The sequence below is a fragment of the Eschrichtius robustus genome, chromosome 8, assembly GCF_028021215.1.
Source record: "Eschrichtius robustus isolate mEscRob2 chromosome 8, mEscRob2.pri, whole genome shotgun sequence".
Taxonomy (NCBI): Eukaryota; Metazoa; Chordata; class Mammalia; order Artiodactyla; family Eschrichtiidae; genus Eschrichtius; species Eschrichtius robustus.
Genome location: NC_090831.1, coordinates 10,465,574 through 10,492,028, shown reverse-complemented (window position 1 = coordinate 10,492,028; position 26,455 = coordinate 10,465,574). Strand labels below are relative to the sequence as shown.

At 42.6% G+C, this 26,455-nt stretch overlaps 1 protein-coding gene across 2 annotated transcripts in view; it reads left to right on the top strand.

Moving 5' to 3' along the window:
- The window catches only part of STK17A (serine/threonine kinase 17a), a 37,701-nt gene that overhangs the window by 8,502 nt on the left and 2,744 nt on the right, over positions 1-26,455 (top strand). Inside the window, exons 2-5 of one of the 2 annotated variants that reach the window (XM_068549879.1) lie at positions 1,394-1,606; positions 12,766-12,910; positions 19,656-19,811; positions 23,556-23,682. In XM_068549879.1, the coding sequence (XP_068405980.1) occupies positions 1,394-1,606; positions 12,766-12,910; positions 19,656-19,811; positions 23,556-23,682 (641 nt within the window). The remainder of the gene's footprint in view (positions 1-1,393; positions 1,607-12,765; positions 12,911-19,655; positions 19,812-23,555; positions 23,683-26,455) is intronic. The other variant, XM_068549880.1, reaches the window with a different exon arrangement.

Here is a 26,455-nt window from a genome sequence, read left to right as displayed (position 1 = left end):
AACCATAGTATGAGGACACTGGCTTGAAAAACTCCAAGAGGAAAAAGATCTAGGTCGTTTATTTTATTTATGAAATATGGAAAACCTGTCAAGTTTTTTTAAAGGCATATTAAGTTGTATTGTGCCAACATCAGCAAAATAATAATCATGTAACATTTTGATGAGATTATACTTGGCGCAGTTGCTTCAGATTCAGTTGGCACATTTTTCCAGCAGTTCTATGAGTCATGACAGTGAGGCGATCCCAGAACCCTAAGGGGATGAGGAATGATTAGCTGTGTCCAGTACTTGATAGACTGTCATGGGGGGTCTTCTATACTGCTCAGCAAAAGACCAGGACTACAGCCCTTCACTTGAAGCCAGGTTTAGGCTTGTAACGAAAGCCTTGTTAAAATAGTATGCACCCAGGAGTGGAAAAGACTACCTCACAGTTTGAAAGAAGACATGGCTTTGGCATTTGACAGTAGGTTAAAAAAAAAAAAACTATATGATTTCTAAGTTGCCTTCCAACTTGAGTATTGGATATTTATGGGTGATGATTATTACAACTTAATGATTTGTTTGATTACTAAAATTTTTTTGAGTACTTACTATGTGGCAAGTACCATGCTAAGCAATTGACATGTATTATATTCTTTAATTCTCACAACAGCGCTGTAAAATAGATTCCGTTTGTGTCCTCTTTTATAGATTAGGAAAATGAGATTTTTCTTAAATAAGAGGTTAAATAAATTGCCCAAGGTTATGCGTCGAGTGAGTGGGCAGAGCCGTTTTGGGGATTCAAGCCCACATCTGTCTAATTCCAGACCTTATCCCTTAGTCAATATGCTATACGTATCCCCCCTGTGACTTGTTTATTAGTGTAATAACATGGTAGTGGAGTGTATCAAAGTAATGTTTGTTGTATCTGTCTTTATAGGAAAACTAGACATTTCCAGCTGATGCAGTAGTTGAAATGATGTCATATAAATAAGATCCCTAACTTTTATAATTTTGGAAGGTGATAGTGTCCTCTTAGAGTCACTTAGTGACAGTGAAATTCATTATTTTAGGAATTCTCATAACCAGTTTCTCTTAAAAAGTCAAATGGCTTTTTTAAGATTTAAATCATTTTTATGTATAAATGTGTGAAAAATTAAGTTATATTTATATATAACGCTGCAAAAAAATATTGGCTTTAATATTTGGTTCTGTATTTAGAAGAATGAATCTTGCAGATTTACACATTACATTTTATTTGATTAGAGAGGTGTTTCCCAAGTTATATTGCTACTTTTATGATTGCATATGACCTAAATTTGAATATCCACTGATGACTGTTGGGAAATTTTATTAAAATTTATCATCTCTGAAAAGTCAGCTTTAACAGTGGATGTGTTTTGTGTAATTCTAGGGGGAAATTTGCAGTGGTGAGGAAATGTATAAAGAAAGATTCTGGAAAAGAATTTGCAGCAAAGTTCATGAGAAAAAGAAGAAAAGGCCAAGATTGTCGGACAGAAATAATTCATGAAATTGCTGTTCTTGAACTAGCACAGGATGATCCTTGGGTCATTAATTTACACGAAGTCTATGAGACGCCATCGGAAATGATCCTAGTTCTGGAATAGTAAGTATCGTCTCCCTTACTGAGTTTGTTTCGTAGTCCACACTCCTTTATCGGTGCCACTCATCTGTGACAACGTGGCAGGCCCTGGTTCTTTAGAAATCTGAAGATTTTCCAGAACTTTTTTGTGTGTTCTTCTTATTCATTTAATATATCCCACATTTGCAAGGATGCACGTATGTTACGTTTTTCATTTTCACTCTTTAATGAAATTCCTTTGAAAATAAGTTCTCTTATGTTCTTATTAGAGGCTTTCTTAAGGTAAGTGGCACCAAGATAATATTAAAATGAAAAGCAGTTTATAATCCCGTATATGTTCATGTAGTCTAAGTTATTAATCCTTCTTTCAGAAATGATTGTTTTGATTCATACCATGTTTCCAATTTGGGTAAATAAGTAAGGACAGCAGAGAAAACAGCTTTGGAAAATGAAGGACAGTTTTTTCTTCTTAAGAAATCCTGTTTTCCTCTCTGCTTCTCCTGCCAAAGGAAAAGATTGATAGATTTGAGTACATTAAAAAGCATTATTAGTACATGATATGAACACAAAATGAAAAGACAGACTCAGGGTAAAAATAGTTCTAATATCTGTTCACCCAAAATGTTTAATATTTCTTTAATATATAACTAGATCTTACCAATATACACAGAAACATGAACCTCCCAATGTAAAAAAAAAAAAAAAAAAAAAATGGACAAAGAAAGGATATAAAGAGAAATTCCACACACAAACCTATGTAAATGGCCTATACATACATGAAAAATATTGATTTTTACAGTTTTTATAATGTAAATTTAAAAATAAGTTGCCGATTTCTCTCTATGTAAGATCGTCGGATATCATGAAGAAAAGTGATATTCATGACTTGGATCATCTCATTTATACTACAGGTGGGAGTATTACCTGGTGTAACTCTTCTGGAGAACAGTGTGGAGTATGTGTCAGAAGCCCTAAAAATATATATACTCTTTAACCCAGCAATCTCACATACATAAATTTTTTCACAAGGAGATAATCAGGCCATTGTGCAAAGATGTATTACAAAAATGTTTAGTGCAGCAGTATCTACATAACAAAAAAAGAAATAATCTAAATGTTTAATGGTAAGAGGTTGGTGAAATAAGTGATCATGTCATGAGATGGATTGCTATGCAGTCATTTTAAAAGATATGGTAGATAAAGATGTACTACATAGAAAGATGTTTTAAAATATTAAGTTAAAAAAAAAGAAACGTTACAAAATAACATGTCTATTATTACCTTGTTTTTATTTAAAAGTTTATAGAGGGAGAAGTCTGGATGGCTAAAATAGTGTGTTCCTCTTGCTAATATAATTCAAGAGCATTGTGTTTATATATTTTAATTCAGTAATTTCACTTGCAGGAATCCCTACAAAGAAAAAATAAAATGTGAACAATGAAAAGCATGAAAGTGTTTTCCATTGTGTATTTTACATTATAATAGAAATATCCGCAAATGATCAAATGCTTAAGAAATGTAGTCGCTGTGGATTATATCTCCGTGCAGTTGTTTTTCAGTTGTTAAAAAAAGGTTGGTTGAGAGGATTTTGGTCTTCGGGTTTGTCCTGGAGAGGCTCGAGCTAGGATTGGAAATTGATCCGGAAGAGACCCTCCAGCTGTCATCTCCTCATTCCTCTCCTGTCCTCCCAAACCTGCTCTTCAGCCTCCGCGCAGGTCCTCAGTCTTCCATCTGCTCCTGCCTTTTCTTCCGTTATATTCCCTTCCCTTCTTGGTCGTTACTGCAGCTAGGCCCTCCCCAGCGCCTCACCAGCGTTACTTCCTTCTTTCTGTTGCTCTCCCTCCGCAACTCCTTCTGCCCGTTTGAAACGTGGGACGCACGCTGTGTGTCCCTCCTCCTGCCCGTTCTTGGGAGTACTTGCGTAGTCTTCAGTCTGCTTATTACGAGGGTGAGAGTTGCATCCTCAGCTGGGCTCTTGGTGTACTTGGGTAATTCTTTACCTCATCTCTCATCCCCTTCTTTTACCATCCCCGGCAGGCGGGCAGGAGCTAATCAAAACCTTGACCACACTTACTGTGTCACCCACTTCCCACCTGTTAGACACCGAGGCTTCTCTTCCTTTACGGAGGAAATAAAGACCATCAGACACACACGCCTCGGCATCCCTCTCTTAACTGCTCTCACCTGCTTCCCTTCCGTTCCGAGGAAGAGGTTCCACTCCTTAACTCGAAGGCTAAAACTTTGACATATGTTCTTTCATCCTCTTCCTTTTCTAGGACTTGAGTTTTATGTTTTAGTCACTTATCTAACCTCTCTCTCAGAGCCCCTCTCCTCTAGTGGTTCTTTTCCCTCCATCTTCCAGGATTTCAGTCACTTCTCTCCTAAAATTCCTGGTCCTCAGCTTTGACTCTTTCTGAACTAATGTCCTGCCCTTCTCTTTCCTTTACTGCTGTGGTCTGTAAAGGAGTCGTCTGAATTCACAGCTTCCCTCACCTTCCAGTCAGTTTTGTTCTACTTCATTGACTCATCCGTCTGCTCGTGTGCCGATCCTCCATTACTTTTCAGTCTCCTGCCATCTGCTCTCCTCAAACTTTCATGAGGTCATCAGCCCTGTTTGCCAAAATCGATCGCCTCATTTTAGTGTTCATTCTACTTCTTACTCTCTTTAGACACTTGATATTATACCTTCTTCTCTTGAAGTTATGTTCTTCCTTGGCTTTCAGGGCCCTCTTTTATTTTTTAAATCTTAGAGGCTTTTCCGCTTCATCTACTATATAAATACAAGTGCTCCCCACTGTTCATTAGTGTTACTCTTGTCATACATTTCTATTCTGCACGTTTACCCTGGACGATGACAGTCCATTTTTGTGGCTTCAGCTATTTTTTTACATGCTGGTTATTATTTCCAAATCTTTATCTCCAGCGTCAGACCTTTCCCTCAGCTCCAGCTGCTCTACTGCATATCCCTGAATCCACCTGCACATCATGACCGATGCACGATCAATATGTTTTCACCCCTGCATTGCTGCCCTTCTAATGCCCATGTTTCTTTGTTCCCCGCTTCCAGTGGTATCCCTATTTATTTCATCACTCAAATAGAAACCTTGGGTCTATCCTTGATTGCTTCATCTCGTTTAATGCTCGTGTATAATGAATTACCAAGTCTTCCACTTGAACCTCTCCCCTGCTGGGCCCTTCTTCATTGTGTTTGCTGTTTCTCCTCTGTGTTGGGTCCTCTCTCTCCCACGGACTTTCGCAGTAGCTGCTTAGCTGATCACTCTGGCTTCAATTCTAGGGCATCCCTCAGGCTCCTGTTGGATAGGTGACCTACACATAGATGTGGCAATATTATTCCCTTGCTTAGAAATCTTTGGTAGCTTCTGTTGCTTCTATGATCATGTTTCTAGAACTACAAAACAGTATGATTTGGCCAAAAATTTTTGTGTTCTACTTTTTGTTTGAAGAGGAAGTCTTAGAATTAGACTTTGGACATTGAGATATCAGAATGCTCGGCCATGTCAACAGATTGTTGTTATGGAAACAGGCAGGTTCATGATTACTGTATTACTCATTCCACCTGCCACGTGCTCTGGATACTAAGGTGCTGGTAATACAAAAGTGAAAATAGCATAACCCCTTTGTTCCAAGTGCTATAGTTTAGTGAAAGAGATAGAAATGATGGCAACAACCTTGGTGTTTTGCTAGAATTCTTGTTAGTTGCTGTGGAAACATAGATGAGGTGTAATAGTCGTAGTTAAGACTTTACTCTGTGCCAGGCACTGTGCTAAGTCTTCTCTGCCAGCTTTGTATACATCATTTATATGTTTTATATACATTATTTGTACATTTTAGTTTTAAATTTTCTCCAGCTTTACAAGATGTGATTGACATAGAACATGCTGTAAGTTTGAGGTCTGCAACGTCTTGGTACACGTATATCTTGCAAAATGATTACCACCAGGGCATTAGCTAACACCTGCATCACGTCACATAATTACCATTTCTTTTTTGTGGTGAGAACATTTAAGATCTACTCTCTTAGCAACTTTAAAGTATATAACACAGTATTATTAACTGTAATAATCATAGTTACATTAGATCCCCAGAACTTACCTTATAACTAGAAGTTTATACTCTGACCAACAGCTCCTTTTTCCCCACCCCTAGTCTCTGGTAACCACGTTCTAATCTCTATTTCCATTTGAGTTTGCCTTTTGTAGATTCCACCTATAAGTGATATCATACAGTATTTGTCCTTTTCTGTGTGACTTATTTCACTTAGCATGATGCCCTCAAGTCCCATCCACATTTTTGCTAATGGCAGGATGTCACATATGGCTGAACAATATTCCATTATACATATATATATATATATATATATATATACACACACACACCCCACACCTGCTTTACCCATTCATGTTTTGACAGACACTCAGATTGTTTCCATATGTTAGCGATTGTGAAGAACCCTGCAGTGAACACGGGAGTGTAGATATCTCTTCGAGATCCTGCTTTCATTTCTTTTGGATACATACCCAGAAGTGGAATTGCTGGATCATATGGTAGTTCTATTTTTAATTTTTTGAGGAACCTCCCTACTGTTTTCCAGAGTGGCTGCACCAATTTACATTCCCATCAGCAGTGCACAAGGGTTCCCTTTCTTCCACATCCTTGCCAACACTTACTGTCTCTTGCCTTTTTGATGATAGCCATCCTAACGGGTGTGAGGTGATGATAGCTCATTGTGGTTTTGATTTGCATTTCCCCAATGATTAGTGATGTTGAGGACCTTTTCATGTGTCTGTTGGCCATTTCTATGTCTTCTTTGTGAACATGTCTATGTAGTTCCTCTGCCCATTCTTTTAATTGGAGTATTTGGTCTTTTGCTATTCAGTTGTATGAGTTCTTTATATATTTTGGATACTAACCCCTTATCAGATATATGATTTGCAAATATTTTCTCCCATTCCATAGTTGCCTTTTTTGTGTGTGACGGTTTCCTCAGCTGTGCAGAAGCTTTTTAATTTGATGTAGTCCCAGTTGTTTATTTTTGCTTTTGTTGTCAAATCCAAAAAATCATTGCCAGGACTGATGTCAAGGAACTTACCCCCTATGTTTTCTTCTAGGAGTTTTATGGTTTCAGGTCTTACATTCAAGTCTTTGATCCATTTTGAGTTGACTTTCGTGTATGTGTAAGGTAGGGGTCCAGTTTCCTTCATTTGCATGTGAATATTGAGTTTTCCAAATACCATTTATTGAAGAGACTATTCTTCCCCTGTTGTATACTCTTTATACTTTGTTATAAGTTAAATAATGATATATGCATGATTTTATTTCTGGGCTTTCTGTTCTGTTCCATTGATCTATATGTCTGTTTCTATGCCAATACCATACTGTTTTGATACTATAGCTTTGTAGTATATTTTGAAACTGGGCTGATGCCTCCAGATTTGTTCTTCCTCAAGATTGCTTTGGGTATTTGGGGTCTTTTGTGGTTCCATACAAATTTTAGGATTGTTTTTTCTCTGTGAAAAATGCCATTGGAATTTTGATAGGAATTGCATTGAATCTGTAGATCACTTTGGGTAGTATGGATATTTAATAATATTAATTCTTCCAGGCCATGAGCAGAATATCTTTCCATTTATTTGTGTCTTCTTCAGTTTTTTTCACCAGTGTCTTAGTTTTCCATGTATAGATATATCATTTCTTGGTTAAAAATATTCCTAAGAATTCTATTCTTTTTGATGTTATTGAAAATGGGATTGTTTTGTTAATTTCTCTTTCTGATAGTTCATTGTTAGTGTATAGAAGAAACACACTGATTTTGGTATACTGATTTTGTATCCTGCAACTGAAATTGTCTTATTTACAAATTTTAGAACAAGATTTTATATGTGAGAAAAAAAATTCAGAATAATAATCAACCTAAGATCACACCACAAGTAGCAGAGCCAAGATTTAGCCCAGGAGTGTGTGATTCCAAAGCTTTTAGCCATGCACTGTGCACCTTTACTCCACCAGAGAGGCTAGGGAGTGCTTCTGAAGGAGATATTTAGTGTTATATACCAGCCATCATTGCCTTACTTGGGATTTTTCAGGTTGTTTGGACTGTGTCCCATGCTTTTCTGTCTGACTTCTATTCTACCTCATCTCCTGCTAGTACTTCTCCAACCTCACCCTGCATTCTAGGCACACTTTTTTTCTCTCTCATTACTTAAAGATATCATCGCATTGTCATCTGCCTTGCATTGTTTATGACAAGAAGTCTGTGTTGATTCTTGATACCCCTGTATGTGTGCCTTTTTAAAGATTTTTCTCTTTCACACTGGTTTTCAGCAACTTGAGTATAATATGCCTGATTTTCTTTGTTTATCCTGCTTGGGGTTTATTGAGCTACGTGGATCTTTTAGTTTTTATCAGATTTGGCGATTTTTCAGCAATTATTTTAAAAGATATTTTTCTGCCCCCACCTCTCTCCTCTCATTTCTTCAATACAGTGTGTTAAACTGGTTGATGCTGTCGCTCAGGTCCCCAGGGTCCTATTTATTCTCCGCCCCACACCTCCGTACTTTAGATGGATGGCTTCCATTTCCGTCTTCAAATTTGCTGATTCTTCTATAGTGTCTGATCTGCTGTAAAGCCTGGCCAGTGAAATCTTCACTATAAATACTGTATTTTTCATCTCTAGCAATTCCATTTGGTTCTTTTCATACCTTCCATCTCTCTCCTTGTTGTGTTCATATTTTACTTTAAATCCTTCAGTGTATTTATAGTACCTGTTTTAAAGTCCTTACCTGCCAATTCCATCATCTCTGGGTCTGTTTTTATTTTCCTGTTAGTTGTGAGTTGTAAGTGGTGGCATTTTCAGATGTCTAGTAATTTTTGGAAGGATGCCATATACTTAGAATGGCACAGTGCTGGGTGGATTTTATGATCTTCCACTAAAAGAATGGTGATGTTTGTTTTGGCAGGCAGTTAAATTACTTGTGGATCAGACTTACTGGGCAGGTCTAGGGCTACTTTAGCCTTTAATAAGGCTAAAATATGGCATTCTGGGGGGACTGCTGAATGCCCCAGGTGCTTGGCATGGTTTTTCTACTCAGACTGGGTAAAATTCAAATATCTTATTCTGTCCTTGGTGAATGCTAGGGCTTGTTCAGCTAATGATTTCCTGGTAGTTCTTTGCCTGACCTCACAGTTTTATCCAGTGAATGTGCATATAAGTACCTTGTCTAAGACTCTGGGATACAACTAAGCAGATGTCTGCAGGTCTCCCTCTGTGTAGAACCCTCCTCCCTGGTCCTCTGCCTGTACAAAGTCCAGCTGCCTTAGCCTTGTCAAACTCCCTTCCTACCCCCTCAATTTAGCAAGGCTGCCATTCTGCTTGGGATCCTCCCCAGCCCTGTACCACGTGCCGTAAATTACCTCCAAGTAGAAAGACAGAGCGTAGGGATCAGCTTGTTTGTGCCTCCACCTCAGGGATAATGGTCCTAACGGCCTGTTGTTCTTATGTCTGAAAATAGTTGGTTCATATACTTGGCTCATTTTCTCATTGTTTATGGGTAGATGGCAAGTTCCGTACAATTTGGGTGAAAGGGGAAGTAGCTGCTTATCCTTCTGTGAGCGTACCAGTTATTTGTCACAGCAACAGGCCCTTATACATATGTCCACCCTGCCTGGGATGCACTCCTGCCATTCCATCTAGCGGATTCCTGTTCATTCCTGAAGGCTCAGAATAAGTGTCATCTTTCTAAGATTTTTTTTCTCTTCCCTTCCAATTAATTGCTCATTTGCTAAGTTATCAAATCACTTGATATATAACTTCACACTCATGTGTATTTATGCATACATATTCCTAAAATTATCTTTCATCTTTCTCTTCCCAACTAAAACTTATAATTTATCTTTCTTGCCCTAGCACATAGCACAGGGCCTCTTAACATATTTGATTGATATTTGTTGAATTTGAATAGTGAGGGAGTAGAGATCCAAACGGGGCCTCTACATGGGATAGAAATGGAAATGCTGGTTTAGGTAGAAAAAGGAGTGTTTGGTGCCTAAGGTTGGAAGCTGTGATCTAGCTAAGGTGCAAGCAGCCAGGGAAAGTCAGTTACACTTAGCTTCTAAACATCATTTATATGGCTCTGAATAATGTTGGCAAAGAGATACTTACAACTTTCTGAGGACCACTAACTAGAAAATTGAAATTCACCATTCTTAATATTTTATGTAAAAATCGTTTTGGTGTAAAAATTTTTGAAAAGCCCTTGAGTTAATTGTTTTGTAAAGCCCTTGAGTTAATTGTTTTGTAAAAGATATTTGGGTAAAAAGTTAAATGAATTCATTTCTTTGTAATTTTAAAGTTGTGGAAAATAAGCACTGCTGGAGTAAAGTGTACTGTAATAAAGCTGTGGAAGTCTTGCTGTAGTGAGAGGGAGACATAGCAAACTGTGCTGCTCGAGCACACACACAAAGGTGTGAAGCACCTTCCTTCACACAAAAACTTCTGTGTGAAGGAAGGTGCTTTGTGCGAAGTAGTTGTTAATATTCTTGTGTTTTCTGTTACTATACTTGACAGATGCTTTTAACATCTCAAGTTGTTCCTTAGTAAAATTTCACTTGGTTCCATTAGTTAATATGACAGTTAAATGGGTCAGGCTTAAATGTAAGTAGGATGAGATGATATGATGGTCGTACGTTGTACCGAGAGGGTATGTTAAGTCTTACTGATCGCTCAAGGCTGGCTTTTACAGTTTTTTTATTACAATAGCCTGCATTTGAAGTACATCCTTGAAAATTTTTAGAAAACTAGTTTTGCGCTTCACATTTTGTGCTTATGTGAACTACTTAAATTCTTAGAGAGGAAAACCCTTTTGTTAAAGCGAGAATGGGTAAACATCATAATGGAAAGGACTAATAATAAATTGTTCTTAAATTTTAGGTGAAGAAATCCTTATATTTATGTAAATTGACCACTATTGAATTTTATTGTGGGTGATAGTGTTGAGCTGAGAGGCCCAGAGGACAGTAAATTGAGACTGGCGAACTTTTGCAACCAAAATGCATTAGTCTGTCTCAACTGAGGAAAGAGGCAGCTCTGAGTGTAGCCTGCACGTGCAGGGCACTCTGTGGACTGCACATCGCGTCCTGGTGCGTCTCTAGCTGCTGCGACCGAGCGGACTCAGCTCGTCCTCACTAACTGCCTGCTCATGTGTACGGTACCGCAGGCTGTCACTAACTTACTCTTTGGTTTCGTTGTAAACGCTCACCCTTTCCTTTCTTACGAGTTATGCATCACTTTAGCTTTGCCTGAACATGCAATGGCCATTTTACAGTTAATTACATAAAAATTGTTTTGATGCTTTCACGTATGGTTTTCTCATACTGTAATTAAAATATAATTGTCAGTTGTATAGGTTTAACCAAATGAAAATCTGAATCAGCCAGCGAGTTATTTTCTTTCACTCTCACTACCTAGAGCTTTTCAGCTAAACTTAAATAGGTTCTTAGCTGACTTTGGTGAAAATTTTTGTTTCCTTTTATAGACAGAATTTAGAAAATAGATTGCCCTAACAAAAAAAAAGGAAGGAAAGAAGGCTGGAAGGAAAGAACTAAGTTATCTTATGAAAAGGAAACGAACGAGTAGCTTTTGTTTGACAGTAGATGGCTGCTTGGAGTTGCATATTTCACATTAATTTTTATAACAACTTCATGGAGGCAATCCAGTCTTTTTTTTTTTTTTTTAAGCACATAAAGGAAAATTTGAGATAGGACATGAGCTGTCATTTATGGTAAGAACAAATTGTTAAAATATGGAATTTCTGCTGAAGGGAAAGAAAAATTGTAAATGATTTGTTTCTTTTATTGGCAAAATTCTTCAGAGGAAAAAAAAAAACAAACAGGTGCTTTGGCCAGAGGGTGGAAGAAAGTTTAAGTCCGTACTGCTCTTTTGGTGAGCCTAGGTCATATCTACTGAAATTTCAAAAGCACATTCCTTTCACACCAGCAGTTTCATCCCAGTATCTACGTTGAAGACTACTTACTGACACAGGAGCTGACAGGAACCTTCACACACCTTCTCATCACAACATTGTTTATAATCATGAATAATTAGGAAAAAAAAAAAAACCTAAATGTCCTTCAGAGGGGAATGGCTAAATAAACTATGGTTTTTCTATTCACAAGGTTGCAGGAATTAAAAATTCTGAGGTAGGACTTCCCTGGTGCCGCAGTGGTTAAGAATCCACCTGCCAGTGCAGGGGGAACATGGGTTGGATCCCTGGTCTGGGAAGATCCCACATGCCCCAGAGCAACTAAGCCCACGAGCCACAACTACTAAGGCCATGCGCTGCAACTACTAAAGCCCGCGCGTTCTAGGGCCCCTCCTGCCACAACTACTGAGCCCACGTGCTGCAACTACTGAAGCCCGTGCGCCTAGAGCCCATGCTCCGTGACAAGAGAAGCCACCACAACGAAGAATAATAGCCCCCGCTCGCCGCAACTAGAGAAAGCCCGCCTGCAGCAACAAAAATCCAAGTCAGCCAAAAAATTTAAAAAATAAAAGATAAAAATTATGAGATAGATATAAAACCATCATGGAAAAGACTCTTAAGGCATGTTTAAGTAATTTTAAAAAGTAATAGAACAGTATCAGTTAGAATGTTGCCATTTATGTGTCTTTAAAAATCCAGAAAACTAATATTTTTGTATGCATTTAAATATATTTTAAAAATCTGGAAGGATGGAGTACACCTGAGTGATAACAGAGCTTACTTCTAAATGTAGCTCTGGACTGGGGGAAGGGTCTTCAATGGAGGGCATTTGCTTTATTTGCATTATTTGCATTTTTTACAAAAACAATGTTTTTATGTATTCTGTAACTAAAAATTCTTGAGAATTTTTTTACTTGAAAGTGTGTTAATATATTTTAGTACTAAGGTTTAGTTCTTGAAGTTCTGAAGCTGATTTTATTTAGCTTTGGAAATGCTAATCTGAGCTTAAATTTTTACTTAAAAAATGTTGGATTTCAGCATGTAGATGGACGAACATTTACACACATTCAAATTATAGTCTATGTAAATAAAGATACCTACTGTGTCTAAATATTAAGAACAAAAAGGCTATTTTTAATGAGTCCTCTTCCTTTCTATTGAAAATGTGCTTCTCATCTTCTCTAGTGCTGCTGGGGGTGAAATCTTTGACCAGTGTGTTGCAGACAGAGAAGAAGCCTTTAAGGAAAAAGATGTTCAGAGACTCATGAGGCAGATTTTAGAAGGTGTTCGCTTTTTACACGCTCATGATGTAGTTCATCTTGATTTGAAGGTAAGAGCTGAATTACTTTACAGTTTTGAAGTTGCTGGAGAATGACACTCTAGATGCGAAATATCTCACAGTGGTTTCCTCCAATATTTGTCAGGTTTGTGTGTTTTATTAGGTAACAAGGATATACGAATTGAGTCATAACTTGTATCCTCTAGCCAGTTTTATCAGGGAGAGAATGCACGTATGCATACATAGAAAGATAAATAATAATACATTGCCCCGGAAACGGAGCTTCGAGGGTATTGCTGGGGTAGGTGAAGGCTTCCTGGTGGAGACAGGGCTTGAGACAGACCTTTCCAAAAAGTTAGGATTTAGATAGGTAGAGAAGAATAGGAGAAAGTAACTCAAAAGAGTTAGGAATACTTGTGATGTGTTTGGACAAAAATAAATGGAAAAGTTCCTCTGGAATTGAAAGATGACGTAGGAGATACTGAAAGTTGAGAAAAGGCCAGATTCCCGGGGTTCACATGTCACGGAGTGGTAGGTGATTTTTGAGCAGAAATATTTGAAAAGCAGTGTTGTGGAAAATTAGGCAGGCAGCAATAAATAAAATAAATTAGGGAATGAAAGTGATCAGAGGCAGGTAGATTTTTAATTTGAAATTGTCAAGGAAGGGGAGGAAGGAGGAGAGAAAATACAAAGGGTGGTATCAGTTACCATCCTTTCAAGTGACTCGGACGCCAGCTGAAAGCAGGGTAATCGAAAGAGGAACTTTCACTGGCTAAAAAGTCCAGGGTAATTCTGGCTGCAGCTACAGCACTATTCATTCATCCAGATACTGCCAGCGCTTGGTTTTTCTTCAGTTCTCAGCTCTACCTCCTCCAAACGGCAATGAAATGGTGGTGAGTTAGATGCGACCGTTTTTTAGCCTCACAACTGCCCTGAGACTCAGCAGGAAAGAGCTGCTCTCAAGTCACTGGCTCGTTCAGAAGTCCTGAGACCCACTCAGACCAGCTTAGATCAACCCAGAAAGAATTGGTGCACTGGTCCAGGGTGCAGGGCTTTGACGGCCAGGCCAGTGCCATTGGTGTCATATGCTCCCACCTAGAGGGGTCAAGCCCTGCTCCCAGCCCAGCTTTGATGTGGACTGAGAGTGGGGAAGGGATGGGTTCTTAGACCAGTTCCGTTTCTCCAAGACTAGAGAACGGGCGCTCAGGGGACAAACAGTAAGTTTCCACCGCAGGGATTCAGAGCATATTCCTTCAGGCAGCTGAGGAGAAGAGCGTCTAAGACCCCTGCTGGTTTTCCCATGGTTGCTTCCCTGTCGAGTCCAGGTGGGGCTTTGTGGAAGTGAGACAGTCCTCTAGCGCAGGACACACCCCAGGGACTCCGGCGCCTTACCCGCCCTGTCAGCCAGAGGAGAGGGCGTGAGGAAGGAGGGTAACCTGACAGGGCCGAACCCCCAGACCCAAAACCACTTTCGTCTCCTGAACTTCTGCGGCCTCGTCTCACTCACCTGCCCACCCACCCTGACCCCTGCTGTCGTGTGCTTCCAGCAGAAAGGAGATGCTTTAGGCAGTGGCTCTTCAGCTTTGACCCAGGTCAGGGTCACCTGAAAGGCTTGTTAAAACAAATTGCTGGGCCCCAGCAAGTTTCAGATTCAGGGCAGGGCCAGGTGATGCCAGTCCTGCGGATGCAGGTGCCACTCAGACAGCTGCTGCTGGATGGCACACTCTGTGACACGTTATACACACCATACTGTACACGTACCATACTGTACACATACCGTGCTGTATACATGGCAGTGTTTAGTCTCTTTTGCACGAAGGAAGACTCTCAAGGAGTGTGCAGTGTATAACCTGGAAGTGACTCTGTAAGTAAACTTGATCAAATTCCATTTGAAATTAGGTGGAAAGGTAATAGGTCCTCCTTCAAATGCTAGGTTCTTACAGAAAAATACAGGGGAAAGGAAATTATTTGGAAACCTTCTTGTTCTTTTCTGAAAGATGCCAATATTTCATTTTGTTAACAGTTCTTTTTTTCTCCGGCACACTGATCTCTTAGTAGAGTGTCTAAAGTGGGCGGTTACAGCACAGTAGAGTATGGGAGTGATAGTGCCATTTTTTGAAGGCAGGTGTGGACGTGTGTGCACCCACGAGCAGTCCCAGGAGGCTGATGCCGCAGTGGCCTTAGAGATCACCTAGGTGAGACCCTCAGAGCATGCGCAAGGGAGCTGGGGCTTTGGTTTTTCCCTTTAGTGCATCGTATGCATTAGAAATTCAGAGATCCTGGGTGCGGGACACAGCCGCCAGGCTTCACTCGGGAACACTTGCCAGGAAGAGATGGTCTCTGCAGTCCAGACTTCAGTGGACTCAGGCTTTAAGAAGCCTCAGTTAGTACCAGCCGTGAGGAGGACGTCCCCAAAGTCATGTCTGTGCCAAGCCTTCTCTCATGTTTGGTTTTACACACATAACTTTGTAAAATCATACATTTATTTCTATGACGTTTTGCTAGTTTTATGATGTAAAAACGACCTCCAGGAACAGAACCCCAATTTAAATAATATTGCACCTATAGGAAATGAGCTTTCAATTTATGACAGCTCCACCTATGACATTATTCAGAAAAGGAGCTAATTAGGTAGCAAGTCAGACAGGTTGCCAACACCGTGTGTCATGCATCTTTGATGTTACTTGAAAGCAGTCAAGGGTGAATATTAAGTTCTTGAATACCAGGTTCAACTGTGTATTTACACAGTGAAATTATATCCCTTTCTCCCTAATACGCTCAGTATAAATCGTACCCTTTCTCCCCAGTGCACTCGGTGTAGAATTCTTTCCAGCTTTAATAGAGGCTTTGATGATGGGCCTTTGATGTTGGAAACAGGACTTTGCATGTTTCCTGGGCCCAGAAGAGCTAGAGGACAGGTGGCCTGGAAGACTCCCAGCCTGCCTTCCGCCCGCACGCTCTGCACACACGCTGTCAGACTTGCTTCTCAGTGAGCTCTGGAGGGGAAAGGTTGGGGATGGGGTTGGAAAGGCAGCAGTGCAGATGGGAATGATTTCTATCAAAAGGTCACTTCCAAGTTGACTTCCATGTCCCCCGTGAGTCTGGACAAAGAGTCTGCTGTCCTGCATCTTTTAACAACCATCTGCCCAGTGACGACTTGTCTATAATGCTGACTCTCAGTCTCTTTCAGAGCTTGAAAGACGAAGCTATAGAGCTAAATGTGTTTTCTTACGTTTTAATTCTGTGAAAAGTGATAACCCCAGTATATATGGGAACTTTGAGTCAGTAGACCATTTATTCCCCCTTATGGTGAAAATGGGCAATTCTCGTCCCAGAGACAGAAGTTAGTTAGAATAACTATTATAGTTGCCTCTTTGAAAAGTGGTAATTGACAGAACGGGAAATACACTACTCAGTCCGGTCAGACCCCAAACGGTCAGTTTGCCAAAAGACTGATTCGCTGAAGACTCTCAGCCAGATGCAGGCAGGCCTCGGAGATGTGGCGGGTTTGCTTCCAGACACCACAGTACGGTGAATGTCGCAATAAAGCGAGTCACACGATCTTTCCCAGTGCCAAGGTCACTGATCACAGATCAGCACGACAAATATAATGAAAAAGTCTGAAATACTGCGAGGATTACCAGAATGTGACACAGAGACACAAAGTGAGCAAATGCTGTTTGAAAAACGGCGCCAAGGCTTGCTCGACGCAGGGTTGCCTCAAACCTTCAATTCTTAAAAAACAAAATAGCTGTGAAATGCAGTAAAACAAAGTGCAATAAAACGAGGCAGGCCTGTATCTTCAACTGAACGTGGGAAGTTCTTTGAGGAGTAGCAGATGCAGATGTTGGGGTGTTTATGCATCTATGAAAATTGAAGACACTGAAGTGTGTGTGATTAAGGGTGAGCCCATTCCTTTGCACGTAAATCATGGCAGGACTGACAAGTCTCAGTAACAGCAACTCTGCCAGAGTCAGGACAAGCTCAAGTCTCAATACCATCTCAGTAATTTGGTGAGCTAGTCATGGGTGTAATGGCCTGCTTTTACATCAGTCAAGGGGAGGACTGACCAAAAAGGGCATAAAAAAATCCAGTCTTAAAATCCAAGGCTGTTTGTGTTTAGATGGTCTTGTACTGGTCAGATCTTCCAACAGTTCTGTACTAGGTATTCAGTCATTAAACCCGTCCACCCTGTGATATGTATAATGGGAAGTAGAGGAGCAGACTAGGAATTAGAAGCTGGAACTTTCCCATCTGAGATTAAATTGATCACTGATAGTTTAAGCATCAATGTTTTACTTGAAAGAGGGGTAACATGTAACATTTCTAAACAGTTTCCCAAATTTATTTAGACAGGATTATTAACCTATTTCTATACTCTGACCTGGGTTTTAGTGCATAAAAAGTCTATTTACTTGAATTTTCGTGGGCTGATAAAATGTTCCTTAAAATGCTGTCCATGGTACCTTAAGCCTTATTGAGCAGATTAGCCTCAAGTCTACAATGATCTCATTCAATGGTGATTGCTCAGTAAATGGTAAATAGATTATGTACAGAAGTGAAGATACCCAGATAAATAAAAGGATTCCCCCACGAAGCTGAGAAATAAGATTTTAGGAGGACTCCTCTACTCCCAGTTGTCTATTTGGGAACAGTTTGTATGTTTCCCGTTTATTCCACTCTCATTACCTCTCTGTGGACCTTGTTATTTTCTCTCTTACCACTTGGGATGCATGCATCTTAAATAGAATTAAGTATTGTGAGCTGCAGCCTCTGTCATGAACTGGATTCCATAGAAAGGAGGTCTAACTAAGCTGTAAATTTAAAGGTACTTATCTTTGTTTTTAGCACATATTTTCAGAAACTGATGGATATTTTCAGAAACTGATGGAGATTATAGTCTTATATTTTATTTAGAGGAGTAAGGTCTACTTTAAAAACGTACCTGTGGTCAAACCAGGGCACAGTTGGATGAGAGGACATAATAAACGTTAACTGTGAAGTTCCAAAAAGCTGCGATTTTATGAGACGTGTGTTTTTTCTAGCAATCTCTCTTTCAAGGTTTAATGTCTCTCACTTCGGCAGATTATGGATGCTGTGACCAAGCCTTGATTTCAGATACTAAGGCAACATTTTAATAATTTGGTCACACTACTACCGAATTTACTACATTACCACCAAACCAACTAGCTTTTGCATAATAACTAAAGAAAGCATTTCCCATGGAATGTAAAGAGTAAACAAAATGTAAGGGAAAGATGTTTAATCTACTTTAAGGGAACAAATGGTATTTAAAAACATTCCCAGAATGAGCATGTCTTGTTAATCACAAATGAACCTTAAGAAGATCTGGTGATTAGCAGTATTTCTCTTGGCGTTTTTGATGTACTGGGAAAGGCAAAACATGTGCAGTGATGAATGTCTTTTTGGAGCCAGACTCCTCTCATCTAATTTGCCTGAACAATGATGTTTGATTGTACTGTAGTATATCATTAATGTAATACAACTAAAATTGCCTTGAGAAGTCTGGGGTCTCATAATCATGATGTTACATAGGATTTTTTCCTGAAGAAATAGCTAGAAGCTAAGTAAAAAAGAAAATGTTGGCTTTATAAGGAAGTTTATGTTACCAGAACCTCTATAGTTACTTTGTCATTGAAAAGAGAAATTGATTCTAACATTGATCAGTTGAGCTTCCCAATCTCGGATGGGGGGTGCTTTATCTGGTTTGGGTATTTATAACCGTTGAGCACGCGTCTGCAATGGAAACTTCTACAGTGACAGCAATTTGTTGTTTTGGTTTTTCATTCAGTTTTAAGTTTTTACTGTAACCAAAACTGTCTGTGATTTAAAAGAAAAAGACAAAACAGGTTTTTATACAAAATTAGAGATGATACTGAGCCACAGTGTGGTTGTTTCACTGTAGGCAGAAAAGTCTTAGTTATTCTGATGAATTTGTTTTCAAAACAAACTATCATTCCATAATTGCATAGTGGTAGTAAATTAGGACAGTGGGTAAGAGACACTAAGAATTCCCTGACTGTTTCTTGGGGTGTCATTGCATCTTTTTTTTCTCTTAAGGAGTTTAACGCTGCACCGTCAACCCAGTGCCACTGGCCACGTGGTGCTTTAGAGCACTTGGAACGCGGCTCATCTGAACTAGGCGGTGCTCAGAGTGTGAAATCCACACCAGAGCTCAAAGACTTAGTATGAAAAACAGTAAACTATCTCAATAATTTTCCCTATTAATTACATGTTGAGGGTATAACCTTTTAGATATATTGAGTTAAATAAATACATTTAATTTCACCCGTTCCATTTTACTTTTTGTAATATGGCTACTAGGACATTTTAAATTACCTTTCTGTAGGACAGCACTGGCTTCAAGGGTATCAGAAGATATTTGAGCCAAAACCACCTGTACTAGATCTCTTAGCCTTTCCGTTTGTTTTTCAGCCTAGTGTAAGCTAGTTTTTTCTCCCACCACTTTACTAAAAATTACTTTCTCTGAGCTCTTTTGTGGCCCTCATTCTTCCCCTGGTCCCGTCTGACGGCGCTGTTCTCCCTGACTTTCCTGCTCTAGTGTCACACCTGGGTTCTCGCTCTCAGACCAGCGTTTCTCCTCTCTTTCCTGACTCTTGGTGTTTACCCCGAAACGTAGTTACCAGCCATCCTTCCTCTCGGCCCACTTCTCTTCTCGCCGTACACCCTTCCTCTCGTTGACTTCCGTGCTTTCAGTCTTTCCTGTGTGCCGTGGGCCCCCAAAGCCATGTCCTCGGCCTTGCTGTCTCTCCAGGCTGAATCTCCAACTGTCCCGGCTGGTCCTGAGAAAACTGAAGAGATGATCCTCTCTGCGGACCCAGTGTATCCGTCAGCGAAGGACGAGACATCCCTCTTCCTGCTCCTACACGTCATCAGTCACGATGGCCTGTGGATTTTGCCTCTGTTACGTGTAAAATTTCTTTCCTTTCATTCCATGCTTCATCATGTCTTCCTCACTCTGTCTCTCTCCCGCTAGAGACTTTAAAAACAGGCTAAAGGCACATTTTTCAGAAGGCTGTTCGCAGCCGCGTGGTTGTATTTGACAGTCCCTTGCACATCGTGCTGTGTGCTGGCTCCCCTGTGTACTTTGGCCTGCGGTCTTGTCTTTCCCTGGAATGTCCTCCATCCCTCCCCTTGCTCTGCCTTCTGCCAGGCACTCCCGAATGGCCCACAAAGCCCTGCGAGTCCTGTCCCCCACCCCCATTTCCTTCCAGCCTCACACCTGCCCCTCACCTCTGTGCTTGTCTTCAGCTCGCAGTTCTTCCCTCTGCCACCCCCAACCCCGAGAGGCTCTGCCATGACTGGCTCCTTCCTAACATTGGTCTGCCCTCAAATATGCCGCCTCCGGGAAGCCTTCCCTGACTGCCCTGGAAATAGCATCCGCACACACACATACCCGACGGGCACTCTCTCGCTCCTTCCCCCACTCTGAGTTCTCTGTAGAGCTTAAAACAACCTGAGGTTGTATTATTTATTTGTACTTATTTGACCCTATTGGAATATAAGTCTCCAAAGGAACGGAGGACTTGTTTTCTGCCATTTCCTCAGGTCACAGCTCACTAGGCAGTCAGTAAAACTTTCCGGAATAAGTGGTGAAATCCTTTTTCCCCGTCAGGGCTGCTCCCCTACCTCCTCTGGAACCCTCCAAGGCAGAATCATTCCGTCTTGTTCATCTCTTGCCTGAGTGCTTTGTCAACTGCAGCACCTGAGCTAGTTGAGCCCGACAGGCCCATCTGTCTTCTGTTCTGAGTACGAACTCAGGACAGTAGGGGCTTGGCATTACTCATAGTTATGGTACCACCTGTCCTGACACAAAATAGAGACCCTTTAAGGGTTTCTTTGTAGTTAGTCACCTTTCCTCTTTTCATTTACTGGGCGAGTATCAGTGCGGGCCTGCCGGGTGCCGGGCCCTGAGCCCGGTGACATCACCGTGGCCAGGACTGTGGCTCCTGTTCCCACAGAGCTGTAGCCTCTTCCCCTCTGTTTCTGAATCCAGACTGAGATAAACCTACACGCATTTTCATAATGGATGGCTGGCTCGACAGTAAGACCCGTTTCAAAGAGAGGGCCCCCCTGTATCTCAGCATCCTCTGTCGTAGGGCAGCCCTTCACGTTGCTGCTTCCCTGCCGTGCTAGGTCTTCTCGCCAAGTTGACCGTAGGCAGAGCAGAGCAGAGCGTCCCAGGTGGCGGGGGTGCGACGACAGAGATGCTGTTGAGAGGGAGAGCGTGACAGGTGTGAGTGGCTGGCAGTGTCCGGCGGGGAGACCGACTTGCCCTGAGCCCGGGGAGCGGGTGTGTGACAAGTCTGGACAGCCGGCACGAGCTCGCCCTGCCCGGGGCTTGTGGGCCCCAGTGAGCAGCTGGGAGGTTATCGTAGGAGCAGAGGAAAGCTACTGAAGGGTTTAAAGGCAGGGCGGCCACCGAGCAGATTTACAGAGGACGAAAGACCCTCCTGGCTGCAGTTCGGGCAGCGTTCTGCTGCGACGGAGGAGAAAGTGGTGGTAGCTCAAGGTAGTGTTCTGTGGGGAGAGGGGCAGACAAGGTCTAGAAATGCCTACATCTAGGACTTAACGTCACTAGGACGTGGTGACGCGTTAGCTCAATGGCGAAGGCGGGGGGGAGAGAGGAGAGACGGAGGTGCTGCTCGGCGTTGCGTCCTGCTGGCCGCAAGGGGCCCCCACCGGGATGCCCGCGGGGGCGTCAGGAGAGTCTGCTTTGGGAGGAAAACAGGAGTCCCACTTGGGCACGTTGAATGGGAGGCGCCTCTGAGACATCAAAAGGGAGAGGTTAGGTAAAGAGTTGGTTGAAGGGAGCTGAGCCAGAGAGAAAGGCTGTGAGTCCGGAGGGGCAGGTGGAGGTGCGGGTGGGAGTGGAGCGAGGAGGGGAGTAGCCTCCGGATCAGGCCCCAGGCGCCCAGCAGTTAGCGGGCGGTGGCAGGAGACGGAGGGCGCCCAGCAGTTAGCGGGCGGTGGCAGGAGACGGACCAGCGGCAGCAGCCCGGGGGTTAGCAGGAGGGCCGGGACCGTGTTCTGTTCTGGAAGCCAAGAGAAAAGGAGAGGGTAAGTTTGCCGGGCAGCCGGGGAGGCCCTTCCCGAGCGGAGGCCTGAGGTGTGCACCGTGTGTCTTGTTGAGGGACTGCAGCCCGACTGGCTTGGAGCACAGGCTCCCCGCAGAACGGTGACAGGAGCGGCATCTAGAGAGGGAGGCAGGGGCCGGAGCGTGGAACATGCTGGGCGCTCTGGTGAGGTACGTATACGTTATTGGTGCCCGCGCTCCTCAGTTCACCTTTGCAAGTACTCTTAACGGCCAAAGACAGTGAGCGCCGACCCATTCTGAAGCGCACATAAGCCTCTTTCAAACCTCATATTTTATTTTAAAAATGCGGATGAATTTTACATTCTAGTCCGTAATGTATCAGTTTGACTTTTTACGCAAAGACGTCCTAGTTATTTTCAGCTGAGCAGGAATGACTCCAGGAGTGCGAAGCTCACTGGTCCTCTGGGTGGAGCTTACCACCACCACGTGCATCCAACCCGCCCCGGCCCCACCAGAGTGTGTCTGTTGGCGAAGAACAGCCAGACGACCGCAGGGAGAGGGTCACGATCAGACTTACAGTATGGGAAGGTTGTCGTACGTGGAGGATGGGTTGAAGGTGGGGAAACTAGAGACAGGAGGGTCACGAAATCCCAGATTTCGTGCAATGGGAATATTGAGATCTAGGAAATAGAATTCACATGACTGGTGACTTCACTGGATGTGAAAGTGATGGAAAATGAAGGGTACAGAGAACTTTAGGATGATTCCCCAGTGTCTGACTTGAGCACTGAGGCTGGGAATACAGAAGAGAGCAGTGGGTTTGGTGCCCGAGGTGTGTACTGCATTGAAGGCCTTGCCAGGCAAAAAGATCCGATTTTAATTGGCGCTGTGAGTCCAGAGAGGGCTTAGGGTAGAAGTGATCAACATGTAAGTGGCGGCTAAAGCTTTGATAGCAGATGAAATTGCTGAGAAGTAGAATGCGGAGTGTCGGGAGAAGAGGGCCAGCCAGCGAGAGATCTTGGGCAACACCACTGTTTAAAAACAGAGCAAAGAAAACAATCGTGAAAAAAATGGAGAGGGAGCTATAGAGGGAGGAAGAGATCCAAGAGGGAATATAAGGACGACCAGTAGTTCCAAATTGTCCCGCTGTCAGTGCCTGCAGGACCCCTGCTGGACTTAGTGGGCCTTCGATTATTAAAGATATTGTGACCTTAGAGCGGATTGAGTACAGGGGGCAAATCCCGATTCAGCTGGATTGAGATGACCTCGCTTTCAAGAAGTTGAGCTTTGAGGGAGTGAGTGTTGGCTAGAAAGAGATGCAGGGTCATGGGGGGAGGATTCTTTTTATTAAGTGGTTTGGTTTGGTTTTTAAGATGGGAATAGATGCATAGTTGCGTGCCGAGGAAGAGCCGGTATAAGGGAAGAGATGGTATGAGGCCCGCTGCCTTACGCATAGGAAGTATGCTGTAGAAACAGCTGTCTAACGAACGACTGTCTGCTGCTGAATCTCCCGCTCTCAGCTCCACAGGCGACATCTGTATGTTTTATGGGCTCCCCACTCATTATGCTCCTCATGTGCAATCACGCTTTATTAACTCGGGGGGTGTCATTTTGTAGCCCCAGAATATTCTGCTGACAAGTGACTCTCCACTGGGCGACATTAAGATAGTTGATTTTGGTCTTTCAAGAGTCATGAAGAACAGCGAAGAGCTCCGGGAGATCATGGGCACTCCTGAATATGTGGGTAAGTGTTCGCGAGAGTGGGGTGTGCTCTGTGTTTGGGGTCGGGCGTCACCTTCACTGGGGAGCTTCCATGTGGCGTGATGAGTGGTGGGACCTGCCGTCCACTGTGTTGAAACTCTACCACCAGAGACCCCTTCCTTTGTATTAAGTTAAAAAAATGGAAAGCTTTAAAGAGTAAGGTACCAAATTGGTGGTCCCTTTCCTGGAGGGCTAAGAGAAGTTGAAGGGATTGCTTCTAAAAGGAATAGGAGAGGATGTCAGGTTGTCTGAGGGTGGAAGGATATTTAACAAGTAAGGACCTTTTAAGAACTTCAAGTTGGTAGAATAAACGCTGTGAAAGTCATTGCAAGCCCTGTGATTGCATAGATATGGGAAACAGGGCATTCTGCTGGGTTGACGCAGGGCTGAGAGCTTCTGGCAGAAAGAAAAAGGAGAGAGCAGCTGAAGTGATGAACCATGGCTTCTCGGTTTGGTAGAAAAAGTGGTAAACTATGACCTTTTGGATAGACTGGAAGGAAAATGGAGCATAAAAGAATTAGTGGTTGGCTGAGGTTAAAAAAAAAGATTTCTGTAGAAGAGCAAAGCAGTAAAATAATTTAAAGGTGTGACCAGGGATTACAGTTTTATCATTTAAAATGTCAGAGTAGAAAGGGCTCTTTGTGATTACAAGGCCTTGGATGTAGCTCTGGAAGGTCAGCTTCTTTAGACCAGGAGGTCGAGAAGCATGGGTGCCAGGCCGTAGGGTCCTGCACATCAGTGTGGAAGTTGCCCGGGGTGATGGCAGCCCTGGGAGGAGGAGGATGGCTTTTGTGTCCGTAGGTGACAGCATCATTGTGGCCAGGAGTGGAGAAGGCTGTGGCCCGGGCCTGGGGGGAAGAAGAAGATTTGCCTGAGGGCAGAGGCGTGAAGTGGGCGGACAGGCAGTCTCCTTCTAGAAGGCCTTGGGGGCGTGGCAAGAAGAAGGTGAAATGAGAAGAGTAGTCCTTGAAGGAGCCCAGGATGGTGGGAATTTATGTAGGAAGAAAAAAAGGATTCCAGGGGGACACAGAAAGTCCCGGGGGACAGGTCGGGTTGAGGAAAACAAAGCTGTATGGCAATGACAGTACAAAAAATAATTTGAAGTTTTAAAATACTTTCTAAAGTCCTACAGTTTGAAACAGCAGATCCTTTATTAATTAGGTAATAAAAGATATCGCAGGCAGAAAAACACCCTTCAAATATTGTGTGTTTTTTGTGGACTAGAACACAATTTCCAGTACGCCGACTGGTACGTCTCATGACCGCTGAGTTAGTGTTAGGAATGTGGCTTAACAAGCTGCTGCTTCAGGGGAAGCACCAGTGATGAACGGGAGGCCTTGTAAACTGGAAGAAGCACGGGAGACTGCCGGCTGAAGGGCTGTGGGCCGAGATGCCGATAGGAATTACTGCCCTGAATGAGTTTCTGGGGGGTTGTTTGTTTTGTTTTGTTTCCCTCCAATGCTTTCTGCTCTTTGGTAAATTCTATATTTTCTACCAAGAGCTTTTTTCCCTCCAAAAAACAAAGCTGTGTTCTTTATGATAAAAGCAGTACAAGCCCAACCCCAAAAAACTACAAATAACTCAGAAGGATATAATACAGAAAAACAGGCGGCGCTCCTGTCTCTTCGCCTGGCCTGCCTTTTAAAGGGGGCCCCGTGCCCCCAGCCCCGCCCCAGCCTTTCATACGCAGAAAGGGCTGCCTGGGTGTGTGCCCCTCCGCACTGGCCAGCTGTGGGACCTCGGTCCCCAGACCTCTCTATACCTCACGGTCCTCTGTCCACGAAACGAGGCTGTGAAAGTCCTACCTCACTGGATCTGCTCCATCACACTCTCACGTCAGCGCTCAGCACGTAATAAACACTCAGAAAAGTAAGCTAATGTTATTTCCTTCCCCGCTCCTCCCACCATCTACTGCTCTCTCGGCTCTGTTGTACTTTTTCCCCTCCAGTGATTTGGATACTCTGCATTTGATTTTAAATTTCCTGGTAGTATCTTTTAAAACTTTCTTTTTCTGTTTTCTTTTTTTGGTCATGCTGCATCGCCTGTGGGATCTTAGATCCCCAACCAGGGATGGAACCTGTGCCCCCTGCAGTGCAAGCCTGGAGTCCTAACCACTGGACCGCCGGGGCACTCCCTCTTTTACAACTTTTAAATAACATTCGTAGCCTCTGCTTCTCAGCTCAACAGCTTCAGATAGAAGTGGGGGAAACCAGTATCCCCTACACCTCCTCCCCTCATGTTCTGGGGCAGGCTTATCTCCCACTCCGAAGGCATGTGCAACTTTTGAGTGTTTTGGTTTTCCCTAGAACATTTTCATTCCCTTTTTTATTGTAATTACCACCATTTTTTAGGCTTTGATCTGTTTTTAAATGGATTCAGTACTTATTGCCTGTCTTTTCATAGCCTAGTCTTCCTATTTCTATACTTTTGAAAAAAATCGTTTTTTGGTTGACTGCATCATACCAGTGAGTAGTCTTCAGGGAGGATTTTCCTGAATTTCCCCTATGTCCTTGCACACTTGGGACTGTCTTTCTGTTACTTCTCTGGCTGGCAGCAGTCTAGTTAGATATTATCAAAGCAAACTTTTTCTCAACCCTGTAGGTTGTCTTTGTTGTCTGTGTGTGTGATGCATGTCATCCAAGGATGCCCAGGTTGTTTCTAACCTTGTTGACTGACTTGGTGTTAACGGGTGGGCATTTTAAAAGCTCACTGCAGCCACAGCATAGAGAGTAGATCAGAGGGCGGGACCAAGTGGG